Genomic DNA, 17,094 nt, shown 5'->3' with positions numbered 1-17,094 from the left:
CGGATTCGGAATGGCTTTAAATGTCGAGAAAACATGAAATTAAAAAATCGAACTTTTTAATGAACAACAAAACTTTACTAATAATAATGAATTTAATATTACCTCAGAGCGCTCTAGCCGTTTACAATGTTGCTCTTCAAGATGGTCGATTCGTTGCTGGAGCGGGGGCAACCGAGATCGAGTTGAGGAAGGAACTCCTGTCTCATGCCAACACCTTGCCCGGTGAGATGAAAAATTGAAATTATTAAATAAATTAGTTAATGAGCTTCAACAGAAAATTAGTATGAATTCCGGAAGTAGCTGCAAAAACATATATGTAATTGATTCTTAGGTAAACCGCTCAGTTTTTTTTTGTTTTGTTAATATTTAACCATGATTGATATCCGCTTCGGATGGCTTGATGTCAAGATGTCAGTATAGATTGCAATATCTTTGCAGAGTGAAAATAGCTGTTCTCTGACATTGCTGCATCCAATAAAAAACTACCCGCAATAGGGTAATTCTAATAATAAATCTTATAAACTGATTATTTTAGGCGAATATCTTCATTAGAATCTCAATAAATGTTTATGTATTTGTAGTTGTACATGTTTTTTTTATAATTGAAAATAACTTGTGTATAAAAAATAAAAAATATTAGTCATTAGAACTAAATGAACCAATAAATCTTATTTACACTATTTAGGCATGGAGCAATATGCCATTAGGCAATTCGCCAAAGCCCTAGAAATTATACCCAGATGCATTGCCGAAAATACAGGTGCCAACGCCAGTGAATCCTTAGACAGCGTTATTGACGCACACAATTGGGGACACATGTATGCTGGGATGGACATCGAGACCCAGGGTATGATTTCATTTTAGTTATATGACCAGAAATATTATTAAACAAAAGTAGTTCCATTTATTTTGTACATAACGCAAACTGTTGGCGAGATTGCTGTTAAAAATATTATATAATATTTTAACGTACATATATACATATATATTAGATGACCCGACAGACGTTGTCGGGTCACGACTAAAACACTGAGTTTCCAAATTTATCACACAAAAAATCTTCGTCTGCCTTTGTGATGTGTTTATGGTCATAGCATAAGATGAAATTTTTTAAAAGTCTTTGAAGTCTTTTAAAAAGTATAACAAATTCAGAAAGAATCAATGTATAGCATTCGCGGTAAAGGTACAATATCACCTTGGATTTTTCTACTCAAAATAATTGCTTCAATAAAATTGCCTATAATTTTCATAATTTTGTACCATATTTTAACTGGCTTGTAGTAATTTTAATCGAAATTACATATTTCTCACTGTAATTTCAATATACCTATCACTTAAGTTCATACTTGAAGTGAATTAATTTATCAAATCCTGTTCACATGTGCTCTGTTCAACCTACGATCAGATATATTATTGCAGTAAATAGAGAGGAAAAAAGCGCGTGCCCTGTGATTTTTTTTACTGTGCTACAATTTGCATGATATTTTGAAAATAAGCTAGTCTTAATCTTAAATTCAGAAGTGAAAACAATTTGCACTCTGTCACCACCCCCGCATTAATTGGATTATAACTCTTTGAATTCTGATTTTATCAGAACTTGTAATATACTATTAATATAAATTATATTATAAAGGTAATTAATTGAGCTACAACGAGTTTAGGTCGAGCGTTCGACAGGTAAAGATCGAGGTGAAACTGATACAAATAATATTAGATAACAAATAATAAACGTGGTATGAATCACAGGCTCGGGCCTGCTGATTTGCGGTTGCCGGTATCCAGCAACAATAGTGTAGTGAGCACAGAAGTTGAAAATGGCATTAAAATAAGTAATGCAGTGCAATTAATTAATAATACGGATTATACGGAATATGATATTTCCGAAAGTATTGTTCATAGTAAAATTAGTTAATTTGAATAAAGTAAATAGCGTTAAATCGGATCTAAATGTTAAAAATAGTGATAGTAAAAGTATTAAAAAAAGTGGTGTAGTTAGTAGTAATAAGTCAGAAATAAGAAAAGATAGTAAAAAAATGGAAAAAGTAAATAAAATGAAATCGGAAAGGAATACGTTAAATAAAGATGTAATTAAAAAAATTTTAATGGAATTGAATGAAGAGCAAATAAAAGAAATGATAAATATTAATAAAGACAAAGCAAGTGAAAATTTTAAAGAAGCGGTTAAAAACTGGATTGATATGGTAATTGAAGAAGAAACTAGTGGAGCAGTTTGTGTAAATAAATCTCATGAGAATAGTAATGATATGGTTGTTGAGGAAGAAGTCGATATAGATCAAAAAGAATTGACAGCTGTAAAAGAATTCGAGGAAAATCATAATAATATTGCAGTTAAAGAAAATTTTAATAAGAATTTCAATACGTTAACTAGCGTAATGAATTTCTATAGTGCATTAGATGAAGGGCCTTATGAAGTTTATGCAGAATCAGAAAATCAAAATCTAGGTAACTATCATAGCGTTGCGTTGGGAAGAATGATTTATAAAAATTCCCCAGCATTAAGTAATAATATAGAAAATTTCACAAAAATTGGCAAATTGGCAAAACAAAATTAATATAACATTCAAAAATTTTGAGTTTGCAAATAAAATAATTAATGAAAATTTTTTGAACAAAAACAAAATAAAATTATATATTCCTAAACATAAATTATGTAGAACAGGTATAATATTTAATGTTGACTCCGAGATGGATGAGGAAGAAATTAAACAAGTCATTAAATCAGAAATTGAAATAATTGATGTAAAGTGTATAAAAAATAGAAATACAAGCCATAGTTTTAACAAATCGCAAATGGTTAAAATTATGTTTAAAGGAAACTATTTGCCAGATAAAGTTTCGATATATTCTGTGAAATTGCAGGTGAGTCCATATATCCAAAATGTTATTCAATGCCACAAATGCTGGCGGTATGGTCATATCAGAGTACAATGTAAAAGCAAAACTAGATGTCGCAAGTGCGCTAGGGAACATAGCACGGATATATGCCTCATTGAAAAAGATTTTGAATGCGCGGTGTGTCATAAACAACATGAAGCAAATGATAAAATTTGCGAAGTGTTTCAATATCATAAAAGAATTAAAGAATTAATGGCCTTTCAGAATATATCATATTCTGAGGCCAAATTTATCCTTCGCAATCAAAAATATGCATAATCAGCTAAATTAAATCATTATAATCCGGAATTTAAAAATACATTTCCTAGAGTTAATGAAACGGCTAAATTTGAAAATAATTTTAGACATAAAAATAAGTACGAATTGCTAAGCCATCTTCAAGAGCAAGAAATAAATATAGAACCAAATAGGTTAACGGCAATGAATAAACCTAGGCGAATAATTGAAAGAAGGCAAACAGTAAATGTCAGATCTAATGATCAAATGCATAATAAGAATTTAAATCTAACATTGGGAGTGAAAAATATACATAGTGACGAGAAATTCGGTAAAAATTCAGAATTGGAAGAAATTAAAAAAATACAAATTCGTCATGATGAATTATTGAAGAAATTGAGGGAAAGATTCAAGGTTAAAGAAGGTGATGATATAGATGAACTTTTGGTAGAAGCTAAAAATGGTCTTTATTTATTTTGCGAGAAGTTAAACTTTGAAGAATCTAGTAAAAACATTGCCCATAAAAATACAGTTGTTGGAGTTGGCAATAATACATCAGTATAAAAATAAAAAAAATAAAAATGTAAATAGTTGAATAAATTTTAAAAATGAAATAATAAATCTCTTAATGAATTTTGGCAATGGATTATTGGATCTTTTAATGCAAATAAAGAAAGTTTGCAAATTTTTATATAGCAACATAAAATTGATATTATATTATTATCTGAAACCTGGTTTAAATGGAACAGTCGATATTTTATAAAAAAATATAATTTAATCAGAGCCGACAGAGTCGACGGAAAAGGTGGAGCGGCTATTATGATTAAAAAAAAAAACATAAACTTCCAGATTGTAAATATCGATATCGAAGATATAGATATAGATAAATTTCAAATTTGTGTAGTAGTAGGATGTGGGATCCTTACAACTTATAATTTGAACATGTAGCAGATTTAAAAAAATAGGGATTATTTATTATATTAATTATATAGAATAAAAAGTGTAGTCAAAACATTTAATTTAGTTAATTTAGTGTCATATATTGAATATTATAAAATTATATATAGTTTTGTGGTTAAATGTAAAATTAGAATTTAAATGTAAGAAACTCTGTATATGGCTAGTTTGTAAATAAGAGGCCAAATAAAATATAATAAAAAAAAAAGAGCTACAACTTTCTTTGGCAAAGAGTTAAAAGGCTCGAAAAACACTCTGGTTGGATAGCCACGTACTCTTTAAACAATCCTATCCTTATCATTTGTGTAACAGAAAAATAATGAAAAGCAATAATTAGTCAGAAAAAGACCTTGAATTTTTATCTATATAGCTTTATACGTATCTTTTATGCTTTCAGAGATATAATAAAGAGAAATTGGTTGTTTTTTTGAATGGATTTTTTTTTTCATAAAATGATGAGTTTTTTGAAAATCGTTCGTTCTATAGTTGTGGTATTTTCTAGAATCCATCAAAATCTTTTAAACCAAGTTAATTCTAGATGGGATACGATTATTTTCAATTTTAGTGGAAATGGCACTCATAAACTCTTTGATTTAAATGAAAAAAAAAAACATTGTATGCGTCTTATATTTGCATGATAGCTCGCTCATTTCATTTTACACGCAGAAGAACTCATTTTAAAGCTTATTTTGAGCACTATAAAACCCCATTTTCATATCTAGCTTAATATTGTTCCTAGAATAAATGTATATTTATGGAGATATTTGAAAAAAAAAACACCAAAAAGAAACGAATTTTTAGTAGGCAATAACTTGAAAAGAATTGGCTTTTTTGTAAAACATCATGAAATATTTTTCTCTTATAATTAGTTTTTTTATCGACATCCGACGTCATTTAATAAAAGAGGAAAAAATTACACTACTGAGAAGAGATGTCATCCCTTGGGGAAGTGGCAAAGAAGTCAAAATTATTTTCACTTTTGAACTTGAGTAAGATGAACCTAATTCCAAAATTTTATACAAATTACAGTAAAAACGAGTGCGCGTAAGATTCACAGGCGATTGAAGTAAAACTTATTTGCTACTGTACAAGATGGCATTTAAGTAAAAATAAAATGGATGTGTTTGAAGAACTTCATGTAATTAAAATTAACACACATTCATTGACTTACTTTTGTGCTGGCGATATAATCTTATTCTTTAAACAGCTGTAATATATGTTTTGCCTAAAAATATTTTCCATTTCAATAACTTCAAAGATTTATAGAAACTACAAAAAAATAGAAATAATTTCTAATCAATAAACTTACGTTTAGTACACGACACAAATGCTTAATTTGTTTAATTATTTTCAAGGAACAGGGTAAAATATTCTTCTGATTCAGGCATTTTTCATTAAATCAAGATTTGTGAAATTTCATTAAACCGCCTAAAAAAAAGGTGATTTTTGGGAATTTATATTAAAAAAACTACTTTATCAATCATTTCAATTTTAGAAATATATTGATGCATGATTTAAGAATACATAGTAAAATTTTTGAACAAAAAATTAAATATTTTTTAAGTAATCGTTGATCTCCAACGGCGCGTCAAAAAAAGGCCCTTCATTGCTGCAGTGATTCCGGCCTTCTACGTGGATGAAATTAAAAAAAAAAATTCTCATTAAACTAGATAATATTGTCTGTAAAATGAACTACGATAAAATAAAATAAAAAATTGACAAAATGACGGCGTTTTTTAAAAAAAGTCAAATTTTACCCAGAATTTTGGTCGTTTTTTGACTGCCAAAATTCGATTTTTGATCCGATCAAAAAATCGATAGTTCATTTTACTGAGAACTATATATAGAACATGTAAAAAAATGATAGTGATCGGATCATTTGTTTTTGAGTAATTGCTGCAGCAAATTCGGAAAATGCTGTTTCGATAAAAACGCGTTTAAAGATAAAATGATCGTTATACTATATACTATATATATACTCTTTAAATGGCTGTGACTCAAAAACTATTTAAGATAATATCGATTTAAAATTTTGGTATATTATTTTTAAAGGTATAACCTATCAAAATATGAAAAAAATTAAAATTCGATTTTTGGAAAATTTCACACTAGTTGTGCCCCTTAAAATGTTCTATCACAATATTTCATTTTTTAAGACAATATACTGGGTGTAAATGCATTTAAGATATTATCTCCTATGACATATCTCTTTTTTTATTTTTTGACATTTTATTTAAAATTGTATGGCCATTTTTTTCAATCTTCGAGTAGGAGATTCTTTTATCATTTCATTAATAGTTTTTATTTTGAAGTCTTTATTTAGAGTGCCATTTGTAATATACCAGGGTGCGTTCACAATGCATCTTAAAATTTTGGATTGCGCTCTTTGTATTATTTGTATATCGTTCCACTCATATCGCAAAATTCTATATTATATTTTTTAAATTACTGGTTTCATGTTTCATAATGTATTGATGATACTTCGTTGTTGTCACCAAACTGTCTGATATATTTTGGAACACTTATACTCCCCACTCTCGTCGGTGAATCTTATGTAATATATAATAATTCAATATTATTGCGCCTTTTATTTAAGACACTGTGAATGTGTATGCTAACGAAATCAAATAGTTTGCATCTAAAAGTTGAATCGATTGAATCGCATTTGGGTCGTGTTGTGGTTTTTCTGTGTAAAGTAAATGTGAATTATGATATACAAGTGATTGTTGGAATGCATCGAATAGCGTATATATATATATATATATATATATATATATATATATATTTATATTTTGTATTTTGTATTTTTTATATACTTTGTACCGTGTATACTAGCAACCGAAATATGAAACAGAAAATATTAGTAGCAAATCTCTTATAAATTACGCATGTGGCTTGAATTCATTTCAACATTGTGATCAATCACTGATTCAGAGAATTGTGATTATATATCAAAGATCATTATATCTGTCCTTACGCAATTCTCTAAATTTTATTGATTCATTAACACCAACTGCCATATAAAGATGATATAGTCATGATGCAAATATATATATATATATATATATATATATATATATATACTAGATGACCCGACAGACGTTGTCCTGTACCCACCTCTACGTTTTTTAATATCCTATACTAATATTTATACCGTTCAGTTAAAAATAATCATTATTGTTTTTCGAGTTACTATTTACACCAATATATGAGTGATGTTAAATGTAGTACTGTTTCAAATAAAATGATTATTCTTAATTCCCACAGTTAACACTTTAATTATCCCTTTAACAAATATTAAAATATGTTCAATAAAATTATATATTAAAAATGATACACTTCGATTTATAGAACAAATTTATTTCCAATAGCTCAATTTATTTTATTGAATTTAAGGGTTATACAATATTTTTAGACATACCTGTAGATGTGGATGTTTAAATGAATGATTTTTTGTTTATTCACGGCTAAAACATTGATTTTCCAAATTTATCACCATGTATTTGTCATAGCATAGATACACGTGTTGAAAATTGAAATCTTTTAAAAAGTATAACAAATTCAGAAAGAATTAATATATAGCATGCGGTCAAGGTACAATATCACCTTGGATTTTTTTACCCAAAATAATTGGTTCAATAATGCTGCCTACAATTTTTATAATTTCGTACCATATTTTAACTGGCTTTTAGTATTTTAATATCTAAATTGCATTTTTCACACTAATAATTCAATATACATTATTACTTAAGTTCATATTTGAAGTGAATTAATTTGTCAAATTTTGTTCACCTGTGCTCTATTCAACCTACTATCAACAAAATTATTGCAGTAAATGGAGAGGAAAAAAGCGTATGCCTAGCTAATCTTAATCTAAAGTTCAGAAGTGAAAACAATTTGCATTTCGTCACCACCCCCCGCATTAATTGGATTATAACTCTTTTAATTCTGATTTTATCATAACTTGTAATATACTATTTTAAAGGTGATTAAATGAGCTACAACTTTCTCTATCATAAATTTTACCGTAACTTCTCTTATTTTGAAACGGCGAAGGGTTAAAGGGCTCGGAAGACACTCCGGTTGGACAGCCGCGCACTCTTTAAACAATTAGAACTCTATCAATGTTTGTGTAACAAAAAATAATAAAAAGCAATAATTAGTCTGAAAAATACCTTGAATTTTCATATATATATATATACTTTTATACGTATTCTTTCAGAGATATTATAATGAGAAATTGCTTTTTTTTAAATGGATTTTTTTATGAAATCATGAGTTTTTTGAAAATCGTTTGTACTAATGTTATGGTATTTTCTAGAATCCATCAAGATCTCTCAAACCAAGTTAATTCTAGATGGAAAACGATTATTTTTAATTTTGGTGGAAATGGCACTCATAAACTATTTGATTTAAATGAAAAAAAAATATTGTATGCGTCTTTTAATTGCATGATAGCTCACTCATTTTACACGCAGAAGTAATTAACTTAATATTGTTCCTAGAACACTGTAAAAAAGCGATTTATTAGATTTTTTATTCATATAATTTTGTTCACTACATAATTTTCGTTAAAATGTATATTTTTGAAGATATTAGCAAAAAACGATGAAAAACGCAAAAAAGAAACAAATTTTCAGTAGCCAGTAACTTTAAAAGTATTTGCGTTTTTGAAAAACATTATTAAACATTTTTTTCTTATAATTAGTTCTTTTATCCACACCCAACGTTATTACACCACTGAAAAGAAATGGCATCCCCCCGGGTAGTGCAAAGGAGTCTAAATTGTTTTCACTTTTGAACTTGAGAGTAAGATGAGCCTAATTCCAAAATTCCAAACGAATTGGAAAATAGTAAAAAAAAGTTCAGACCCAAAGCGCTCCATTGAGTAAATATTCCGTACAAAATGCCAACCATATGAATTTTTGACACAATGAAACTTCTAAATAATTTTTTGAATAAGTAATTTTTTTTGTATTGTGACTTAGTATAGTAAGGCAAAACGACCGCAAATTGAATATTTTTGAGCGCAATCACTTATGGCTCGTCTCCTTTGCAAGAATTCGTACGGCGAATCTGTTCGCAAAGTGCGCAGACAAAATTATTGCAAGCAAAAGCAAACCACGCGCACGTTGAGAACACGATTCGCCGTGCGCGTCAGTCGCATGCGCAGACTGTCAGACGCATGTTATATTATTGGCATCTTATATTTATTTAATTAGGGCACATCTCAGCTGCTTTTCGACAATATTAATGTAGACATTACATTTTCTTTATTTTTAATCATGAATTTATTATATTTTAATATTGCCTTAGCCTATAAGTGAATAGAAATGTTTGGCAAATGACAGTTGTCATTTGTTTTTAATGTCAAACCATGCCTTAAATATTTTAAAGGTCAAACAATGATAAGCGGCTTTTTGCAATTTTTTCCATTTATTTCTACAATCTAACTATATTTCTATAAATCAAAACATTCTAGAAAATTTCCAGAACAAACTTCAGGAAGATTCATGAAAATCCGAATTATAGTTTAGGAGGATTAATGAAACTTACATTGTTACAGAAGAATTTTATATATATAAGATATATATATATATATATATATATATATATATATATATATATAAACAACTAGCAAACCCGACGAACTCCGTTTCGCCACCAGATGGTTTCGTGAGAAAGATGAAGAAATTTTTTGTTTGTTTTATATTTGAAAAGGAAAAATTTGATCAGAAAAGAAAACCCGACTTATTTGTATACATATATAGAAAATAATCTATTTGCAATTATTTAAAACAATTGCAATTATTGATTATTTTTAAAACTCGAATTTTTAATTACGGTGCGTGAAGTTCCAGCAATTTGCATTAGGGCATGCACCACTAATTTTCTTAGCTATAAACCTTGCGGAGCCCGAGACCTTTCCAGCGAATGCAAAATTGTCGAAATCGGTTCGTGCGTTCTGTAGTTATTTCGTCAGGAAGGAAAACCCGACTTATTTTTACATATATAGAAGATAATCTATTTGCAATTATTTAAAACAATTATTGATTATTTTTATTACTTGAATTTTTAATTGCGGTGCGTGAAGTTCGAGCAATATGCGTTAAGGCACGATGCCATGCACCACTAATTTTCTTAGCTATAAACCTTGCGGAGCCCGAGACCTTTCCAACGAATGCAAAATTTTCGAAATCGATTCGTGCGTTCTGGAGTTATTACGTCAGGAAGGAAAACCCGACTTATTTTTATATATACGTATAGAAGATAAGAGTAAATAACATTTACTGTAATCTGAAACTTCAATAATTTAACATTAATATATATTATAAAATTAATTTTGTTTAGCTAGTTTCCAGGGGCGTAGCGTGCATTGGCGGGGCCCCGTATCAAATTTTTTTGGAGGCCCCCTAAAGCAGGGCAGAATTTTCTCAATTTTTTTTTATAAATATTCACTTATCATCAATATTCATCTATCTCTTTTTCAAAACAAATGTTACAAACGATGCAAATTCAATCTACACATGTATTAAATCATTTATAGCTTATTAGTCAAAATAATTACTCAATGCCTTTTTATTTAGACAGATTGTAATTTATAAGAAAATAAAAAAAATAAAAAAATTTATAGCTTATAGTTTTTGATAAAGTTTCTGCTTCTATGAACAATAATGATCTGACTGCTGTTCCTGTATCATAGAAGTATTTAACTTCCTGAAAGAAATGTTTATATTTTTGCCAGAAAATGTTTGTTTACAACGATAGGCTGAGCCGATTCCTCGAAATTTAGAAAAGAGTGCTAAAATTTTCGCCGGAAATTTTGTTCGGAATATATCCCCCGGACCTCTTTTTCTTTTAAAAAATCATAAAAATTTGGAATAAATCTAAATTCTTATTGATTGTGTCGATTATTTACACATATCGGGAAATACAAGCAAAGTTCCCTAAGGCTTACAACTAATTAGCTAATTTTTTATCAGTTTTATTTTTGAAAAAAATTTTCAGCATTTACGGTTGCAATTGGTAAATTGTATGCAAAAATTACTTCGGGAAAATTGTAAGAAAAAGTATTGAATTGTGGCAGCAATATAATAAATATTTCACATTTTAAACATATTTTTAGAGAGTTTACAATTGGTTATAAAATGATGATTTTACTGTATTTAGACGAAAGTTTCATGAAGACAGGTGTTTTGCTAAATGACTAGTTGTAATTATTCGAACATACTAATTGAGTCGAAGTCTCTGATCTTTGTTTAGTTTGAGAAATTAATATGTATAATTAGCAATAGTATATGTTGAATTTCAAACAAGATTACGGGTTGCTATACTTTGCCTTTTGTTTTTGAAAACAGTCGTTTACGCTTCATTCCTTTGTTAATTTTTCGAGACATTTAGCAAACTGCTGAATTAATTTTAATTTCTTAAATTAACACTAAATGACTTTGCATAAAATGCTAGTTTTCTATTCTATCGCAGCCCTCTAAAGTTATATTTTTACATTCTACACGCTCATGTTTTATTCAAAATTAAATTTAGTTGCAAGAAAGTTTTCATGATTATTTTAACTTTTGTTATTTGTGAAATAAGATAAAAATTCTTAAGATTCTATTAATATTTGGGCAGGTTGGGCTTCCATGTCCCGGAAAAAATACACTTTAAAATAATAATTTTACATTTCTCGCGTTTTTTTTTTAATGCCAGTAAATTTTATTGAACATAATATTTGCTTACGGATGTTGGGGCTCCCCTGGCCCGCGGGCCCCGTATTTTTGATACGGCTAATACGGCGGTAGTTACGCCTCTGCTAGTTTCTTATGATCAATATCAATTGAAAGAATACTTTTGTAACTTATTATGATCTAATCTTTCACTTTATCACCTTTTAGCAAAATGTATTATGTAAAAAGAAAATCGATTAGTTAAGTTTAATCTTTTTCGGATAAGGTTTTGAAGTAATCAGCATTCACATTAAGTAATTTAAAAATTGTGAAAACTATATAAATATGATGCGTGAAAGTATATATCATTTACCTTCGGAGTAAACCGATCCCGATTAAAACTTTGTCGGAGTAAAGTCTTAATTTATTTGTTATTGTTATGATTTTATTTAATAATTTTGGGTAAAATTTAGTTTATTCATGTTTTACTTAAACTCGTGCAATTATTAATGCATTCAACATTACTCTATTATCTAATTTTAATTGCATTTTTATAATGTATGAAGGTGTATTTTTTAAAACTATGAATGGTATGTTAACAGTTAAGCATTTTTTTAAATTACAATCTGTCACACTTAGGACATTCAGTAATTGTTTTTGACTTTATTATATGGAATTTTGAATGGGTGGCAACCCAGTAGTAGTCCAATCCAATTATGACTAATTAACTATACTCGAAGTATTTGTTGGCATTTTTTGTTATATATATATATATATATATATATATATATATATATATATATATATATATGCAACTATACCTACAAGAGGCGATTTTCACTTAAGGCTATAATTGAGATCTATAACCTCAAGTGAAAATTTGACATCAATGTTGCCTGATGTCGGGCTTTGGCGGTAGATATAATAATAGAATATTTTTTTTGTTCAAAGCTTCAAATTTAATAAATAAGCACGATTGAAGTTTGTTACTATATATCAAAGCTTTTACATTTTACCAAATTTTTACATACTGTATGTTTACATATAGATACAGCTGTTACTTGTTTCGACGTGGTGGAGAGAGATGTACTTGATGCATTGGTTGTTAAACATTGGGCCCTTAAAAGGGCCACACAGGCAGCCTGCACCGTGCTGCGAATTGATCACATCGTCATGGCCCGTCCAGCTGGTGCACCAACAATGCCAGCAGATGACCTGTAATTACAAATATTAGTTAATGTTCAGGATGCCTGGTCTTTGCTGTAATGTTTGTTGTGAACGATACATTTACTTTTGCTTTAGCGAAAAAAATCGTTAATAAAATTCAATTTAATGTATTCGTTGCTATAATATATTTGTTATTTTCATTTATTAATTATTATAATACTCTTTAGTTGTAGATCATAAATATTATGAAATTTAATCGTTAACAGTTTCTATGTAGTTTCTATGCTGTGCTTGCCACATACGTTTTCCAATGTATTCTCACCGCTGAACACGAATCCAAAGTCAAACTGAAAAAAACGGAGAAAATAAAATATATTGATAAAATGTCCAATTCAGAAGTTTTTCTGCATTATAATTGAGATATTATAATTTTGTTTCTGGTCCTTTTCTCCTTAAATGACCTGCGCAATTAATTTCTTCTTTAATCTCCGTTGAGTATCTTTTAATAGCACCTAGCAGTAATTTGCAAACTAATTTTATCCATAACTTTCATTGTGAACCTGTAAAATTCGAAATTGCGGATATTACTATTTCTACGTACATTTTTATATTTTTGGCTGCAGCATATTTTATTATCTCTTGATATAATCATTACAGCTATATTTCTATACTTGTTTATAAATAATTGTCATTAAGATGAATTCCGCTTCTCATAATAAATTTGCGATATGATGTATTTTGCCGTTTATACATATTATACAAATTTCAAAAGTCAAATCGTTAGTAGAATTTTGCTATAATTCTGAAATTTTCATCACATTTTCATAAAATATATATTTATTTTATTACATTACATTCAACTCATGTTTAAATTTGCTATTTCTATAAAAGATGAGGTGCGTTGTGTACTTTTCTTAATCACTGTAAAAAAACACAAATTACCAATGAATTAGATACCTTTCCTAATGTTAATTTTTCAACTAGTTATTTTATCTATATTATATAAGATTTTATATTACTATCGGTGTCATAATGAATGACCTGAATTATTTTGAATTGATTGATTTTTGTTTTATAATTCCTTCGGTAGTTTCAGATCTTTTGATGACTGAAATTAAAATTTAATATTCAAATTATATTAGTATGCTAGAATTGATATTCAGTTAGATGGCTACTTATCTGATTTCCGGGGCCCGTGGCAAAATCTTCCGATGGGGCCCTATCGTGGTACTCAATTTTAATTTTTTAGTTTTGTTTAATAAACGTTAAGTAGTCATTTACACACTGTTTTACTACTCGCTAAAACAATTATTAATGAATTTTATCACAAATTAGCAAACTAACTTCGACTAATTTATATTTTATGGCTTTGAATTATGAAATGATACAAAACATAGAAATTTTAGATCTAGAGGTATAATTATTTCGTGTTATGATTATATAAAAATAACAAAAATATAAAAAACTTAATTTTTCTTGAAAATCAAACATGACATATTGGTGAATAGTTTAATTTTAGCATAATTGAAAATGAAAATTAACGTATTTTTTCGTTTCAATACTTTTTGGACGTTTTTTTTTGATAAAGATGAAGACATTCGTCATGTAGCTTTTACTTAGAAATAATAGCGTGAACCCTGCATATATTCAAAATGAAATAAAAATAAATTGTTAACCTGAATAAGCTATTTAGTAAATAAAATGTTTTCTTACTGCTTTCATCAGTTATGAAAAGTGTCAACTGCGAAGAATTTCCTATTTCGCCTCTGAAAGTTGATTGAAAACTAAATTTGCCTGGCAAAATGGTACCATAAATTGATTTATGGTACTGATTCAGTACCATAAAAAAACTTTTGTTCAGGTTCTGAACCATTTTGCCAGGCAAATTAGTGTTAGATCAACTTTCAGAGGCGGAATAGGAAATTCTTAGATCTTAGATCTTAGATCTTAGATAGATCAGTACTACTGATCTATCTATTAAATAATAGTTCTAAAATTTGTTTATATAAAAAGACATCCGAGTTTCTGATATGTCTTTTTTATCTAAATGAATTTTAGAGCTTTTATTTAATAGATCAGTATCATTGAAAACTTCTAGTGTAGAAAAATACTGAAGTTTGAAATATATTAATTCACCGGAAAAAACACGTTTTAATTTGTTAATAATGTACAATACTCGATAAAATATATTCGTTTAGAACAAACTTTCAGTATCTTGAATATGAATTCGCAAACCTTATCAAAATAGCGTATTACCTTCTTCTGAAGACTTTTAAAAAAAATCATGATTGATAAATTATTTTTCTACTACACTATTTGCGTCTAATTTTAAATTTCCAAATTCATGCTAATACTTAACAAATTCTTAAATGTTTATTTTTTAAATGTCTCTAATTCTTAACGAATTTTAAATGTTTATAGCTATGATTTATAGCATTTGAAAGCTTGATGTATTTAGGTTATAGCGCTTTAGATACTGCGTCGATAGTAGTAGAATATTACAATAGAAAACCAATAATAAAATAATTATTGGTTTTTAAAACTTCTTTCTATGTAAAATAGTTTCATTTTAGATTTCAACAAAACGAAGTTTTAAAGCAAAAATGGCAATGATAAATAGTAAATTTTATAAAAGTAAAAAATTGTAAATTTTATTTCATTTATATATTTTTCTAGTTCCTTATTGCTATTTTATTAATTTAATTTTTACGGTTTAAATCAGTATAATTTTCAACCTTGTTCAAGTATTTTGAGCTTGACTCGTGGTTAAATAGACTTTAATATGATGAACTTACTGATGAACATTGTATTTTCAGCTCTTTTTTTTGAAGCGAAAATCGTGCAGATACTATGATTATTATAAAATTACTATCTTTTTAATATTAAATATTAATAAGCTTGACAAAAGCCTGAAATAATATTTATTATTATTGATTACGGCTTGCTTATGAATAAATAAATAAATAAATAATATAATATATGAAGCTTATAACAGGATCAGTTTTTAGAGCAGTTTACATAAAATGTAGGTAGTAACTTTATTTATTTAGAAAATCGCAATATAACAATTGTGATTACAGCAGAATTATGTTTTGTGCAATACTGATGTTTTAAAACAGTATTGTCAGTTCTCATAATCTATAATAAACTGCTATAAATAAATACACAAAAATTCTTCTCGGTACTACAAATTGCTTTTTGAATCTCTCTCTCGTTGTTTTGCGTACTGGATAAATGTTTCTTGCATTGGCATTGGCGTTGCATTTTCATGCAGTATAAATTTGCATACGAATACGATACGTTGAGCATTTTCTGAAGTATTGAATAAAAGACGGATAGCAATAAATTCGTATCTACTAAAAGTCAAAAGAGCTTGAAATTGAATCGGCGATTCAACGTATATAGTTATAGTCCATGTACTGACTATGTGTCAGAGTATAGTAATCAAAGACACGATGGCCAGGCAAACTTTTTACTCATGTTAAATTAATTTCAACCCCTGGCCCAATTCTTGGATGAAATAGAGAAATTTATGATAGATCAATTACATATTTCATGTCAAAAATGACTGACATGCACAGTTCTGTATTTTGCGTCGGCCTGTGGGACAAGAGCTATGACAATATTATGCAGGATAGTTTGCATGTCCAATCGACACAAAAATATTTTATTATCGTTTAAGATACTCTTGGAAAACGCCCTCATACTAAAAATGAATTTTGTCTAAAAATAATAATTTATAAGTGTGGAAGTCAACGGTGATCAGCAGGTGTAAAACACAGTACTGAATGTATATGTTGAGCGCGGAATGTACCTAAGCGCGAGGCTATTTATTTAAAACTTTGATGAATATTTATTATTTAACCAATATTAATGGGCTTTTTATATATTAGTATGTTAGTTTGAACCATCAAATCTAGCATTCTAGCACGAAGAAGGATCAAAACTATTCTCAACAGATATTTTTTAAGGGTTTTCAAACTTCAGAATCGAATCGTATCGTAAACACAGTAAACGTTGACAAAAGCCTATAAATATAGTTTTTCTGATTTTATAGATCGATTCAAATGTATTATTTTCTATCGATATCTTACTATCATAAAAATGTGTAATTTTTTCAATTTCGAATAAAAAATAACTAAGGCGTAAACAAAAGATTTTGTTTTTTTTATTT

The 17,094-nt window shown here is 28.2% G+C and overlaps 1 protein-coding gene across 1 annotated transcript; it reads left to right on the top strand.

Moving 5' to 3' along the window:
• The first annotated feature begins 86 nt into the window (after nt 1–86).
• LOC113375560 (T-complex protein 1 subunit theta-like) lies at nt 87–12,974 on the top strand. The gene is made up of 3 exons (XM_026615492.1): nt 87–222; nt 686–847; nt 12,802–12,974. The coding sequence occupies exons 1-3, from the start codon at nt 87–89 to the stop codon at nt 12,972–12,974; spliced, it is 471 nt and encodes a 156-aa protein (XP_026471277.1).
• The last annotated feature ends 4,120 nt before the right edge of the window (nt 12,975–17,094 follow it).

The sequence above is a fragment of the Ctenocephalides felis genome, unplaced genomic scaffold (genome assembly GCF_003426905.1).
Source record: "Ctenocephalides felis isolate EL2017-DRISC unplaced genomic scaffold, ASM342690v1 CF-g0.4_SCAFFOLD_01886, whole genome shotgun sequence".
Taxonomy (NCBI): Eukaryota; Metazoa; Arthropoda; class Insecta; order Siphonaptera; family Pulicidae; genus Ctenocephalides; species Ctenocephalides felis.
Note: the sequence above shows the minus strand (reverse complement) of the source record. Positions and strands in the feature narration are given on the sequence as shown.

Coding starts and splice junctions, on each gene's coding strand:
- LOC113375560 (XM_026615492.1), top strand. CDS start 87: ATGAATTTAATATTACCTCAGAGCGCTCTAGCCGTTTACAATGTTGCT. Junction 223..685: donor TCATGCCAACACCTTGCCCG/GTGAGATGAAAA, acceptor TACACTATTTAG/GCATGGAGCAATATGCCATT. Junction 848..12,801: donor GATGGACATCGAGACCCAGG/GTATGATTTCAT, acceptor GTTTACATATAG/ATACAGCTGTTACTTGTTTC.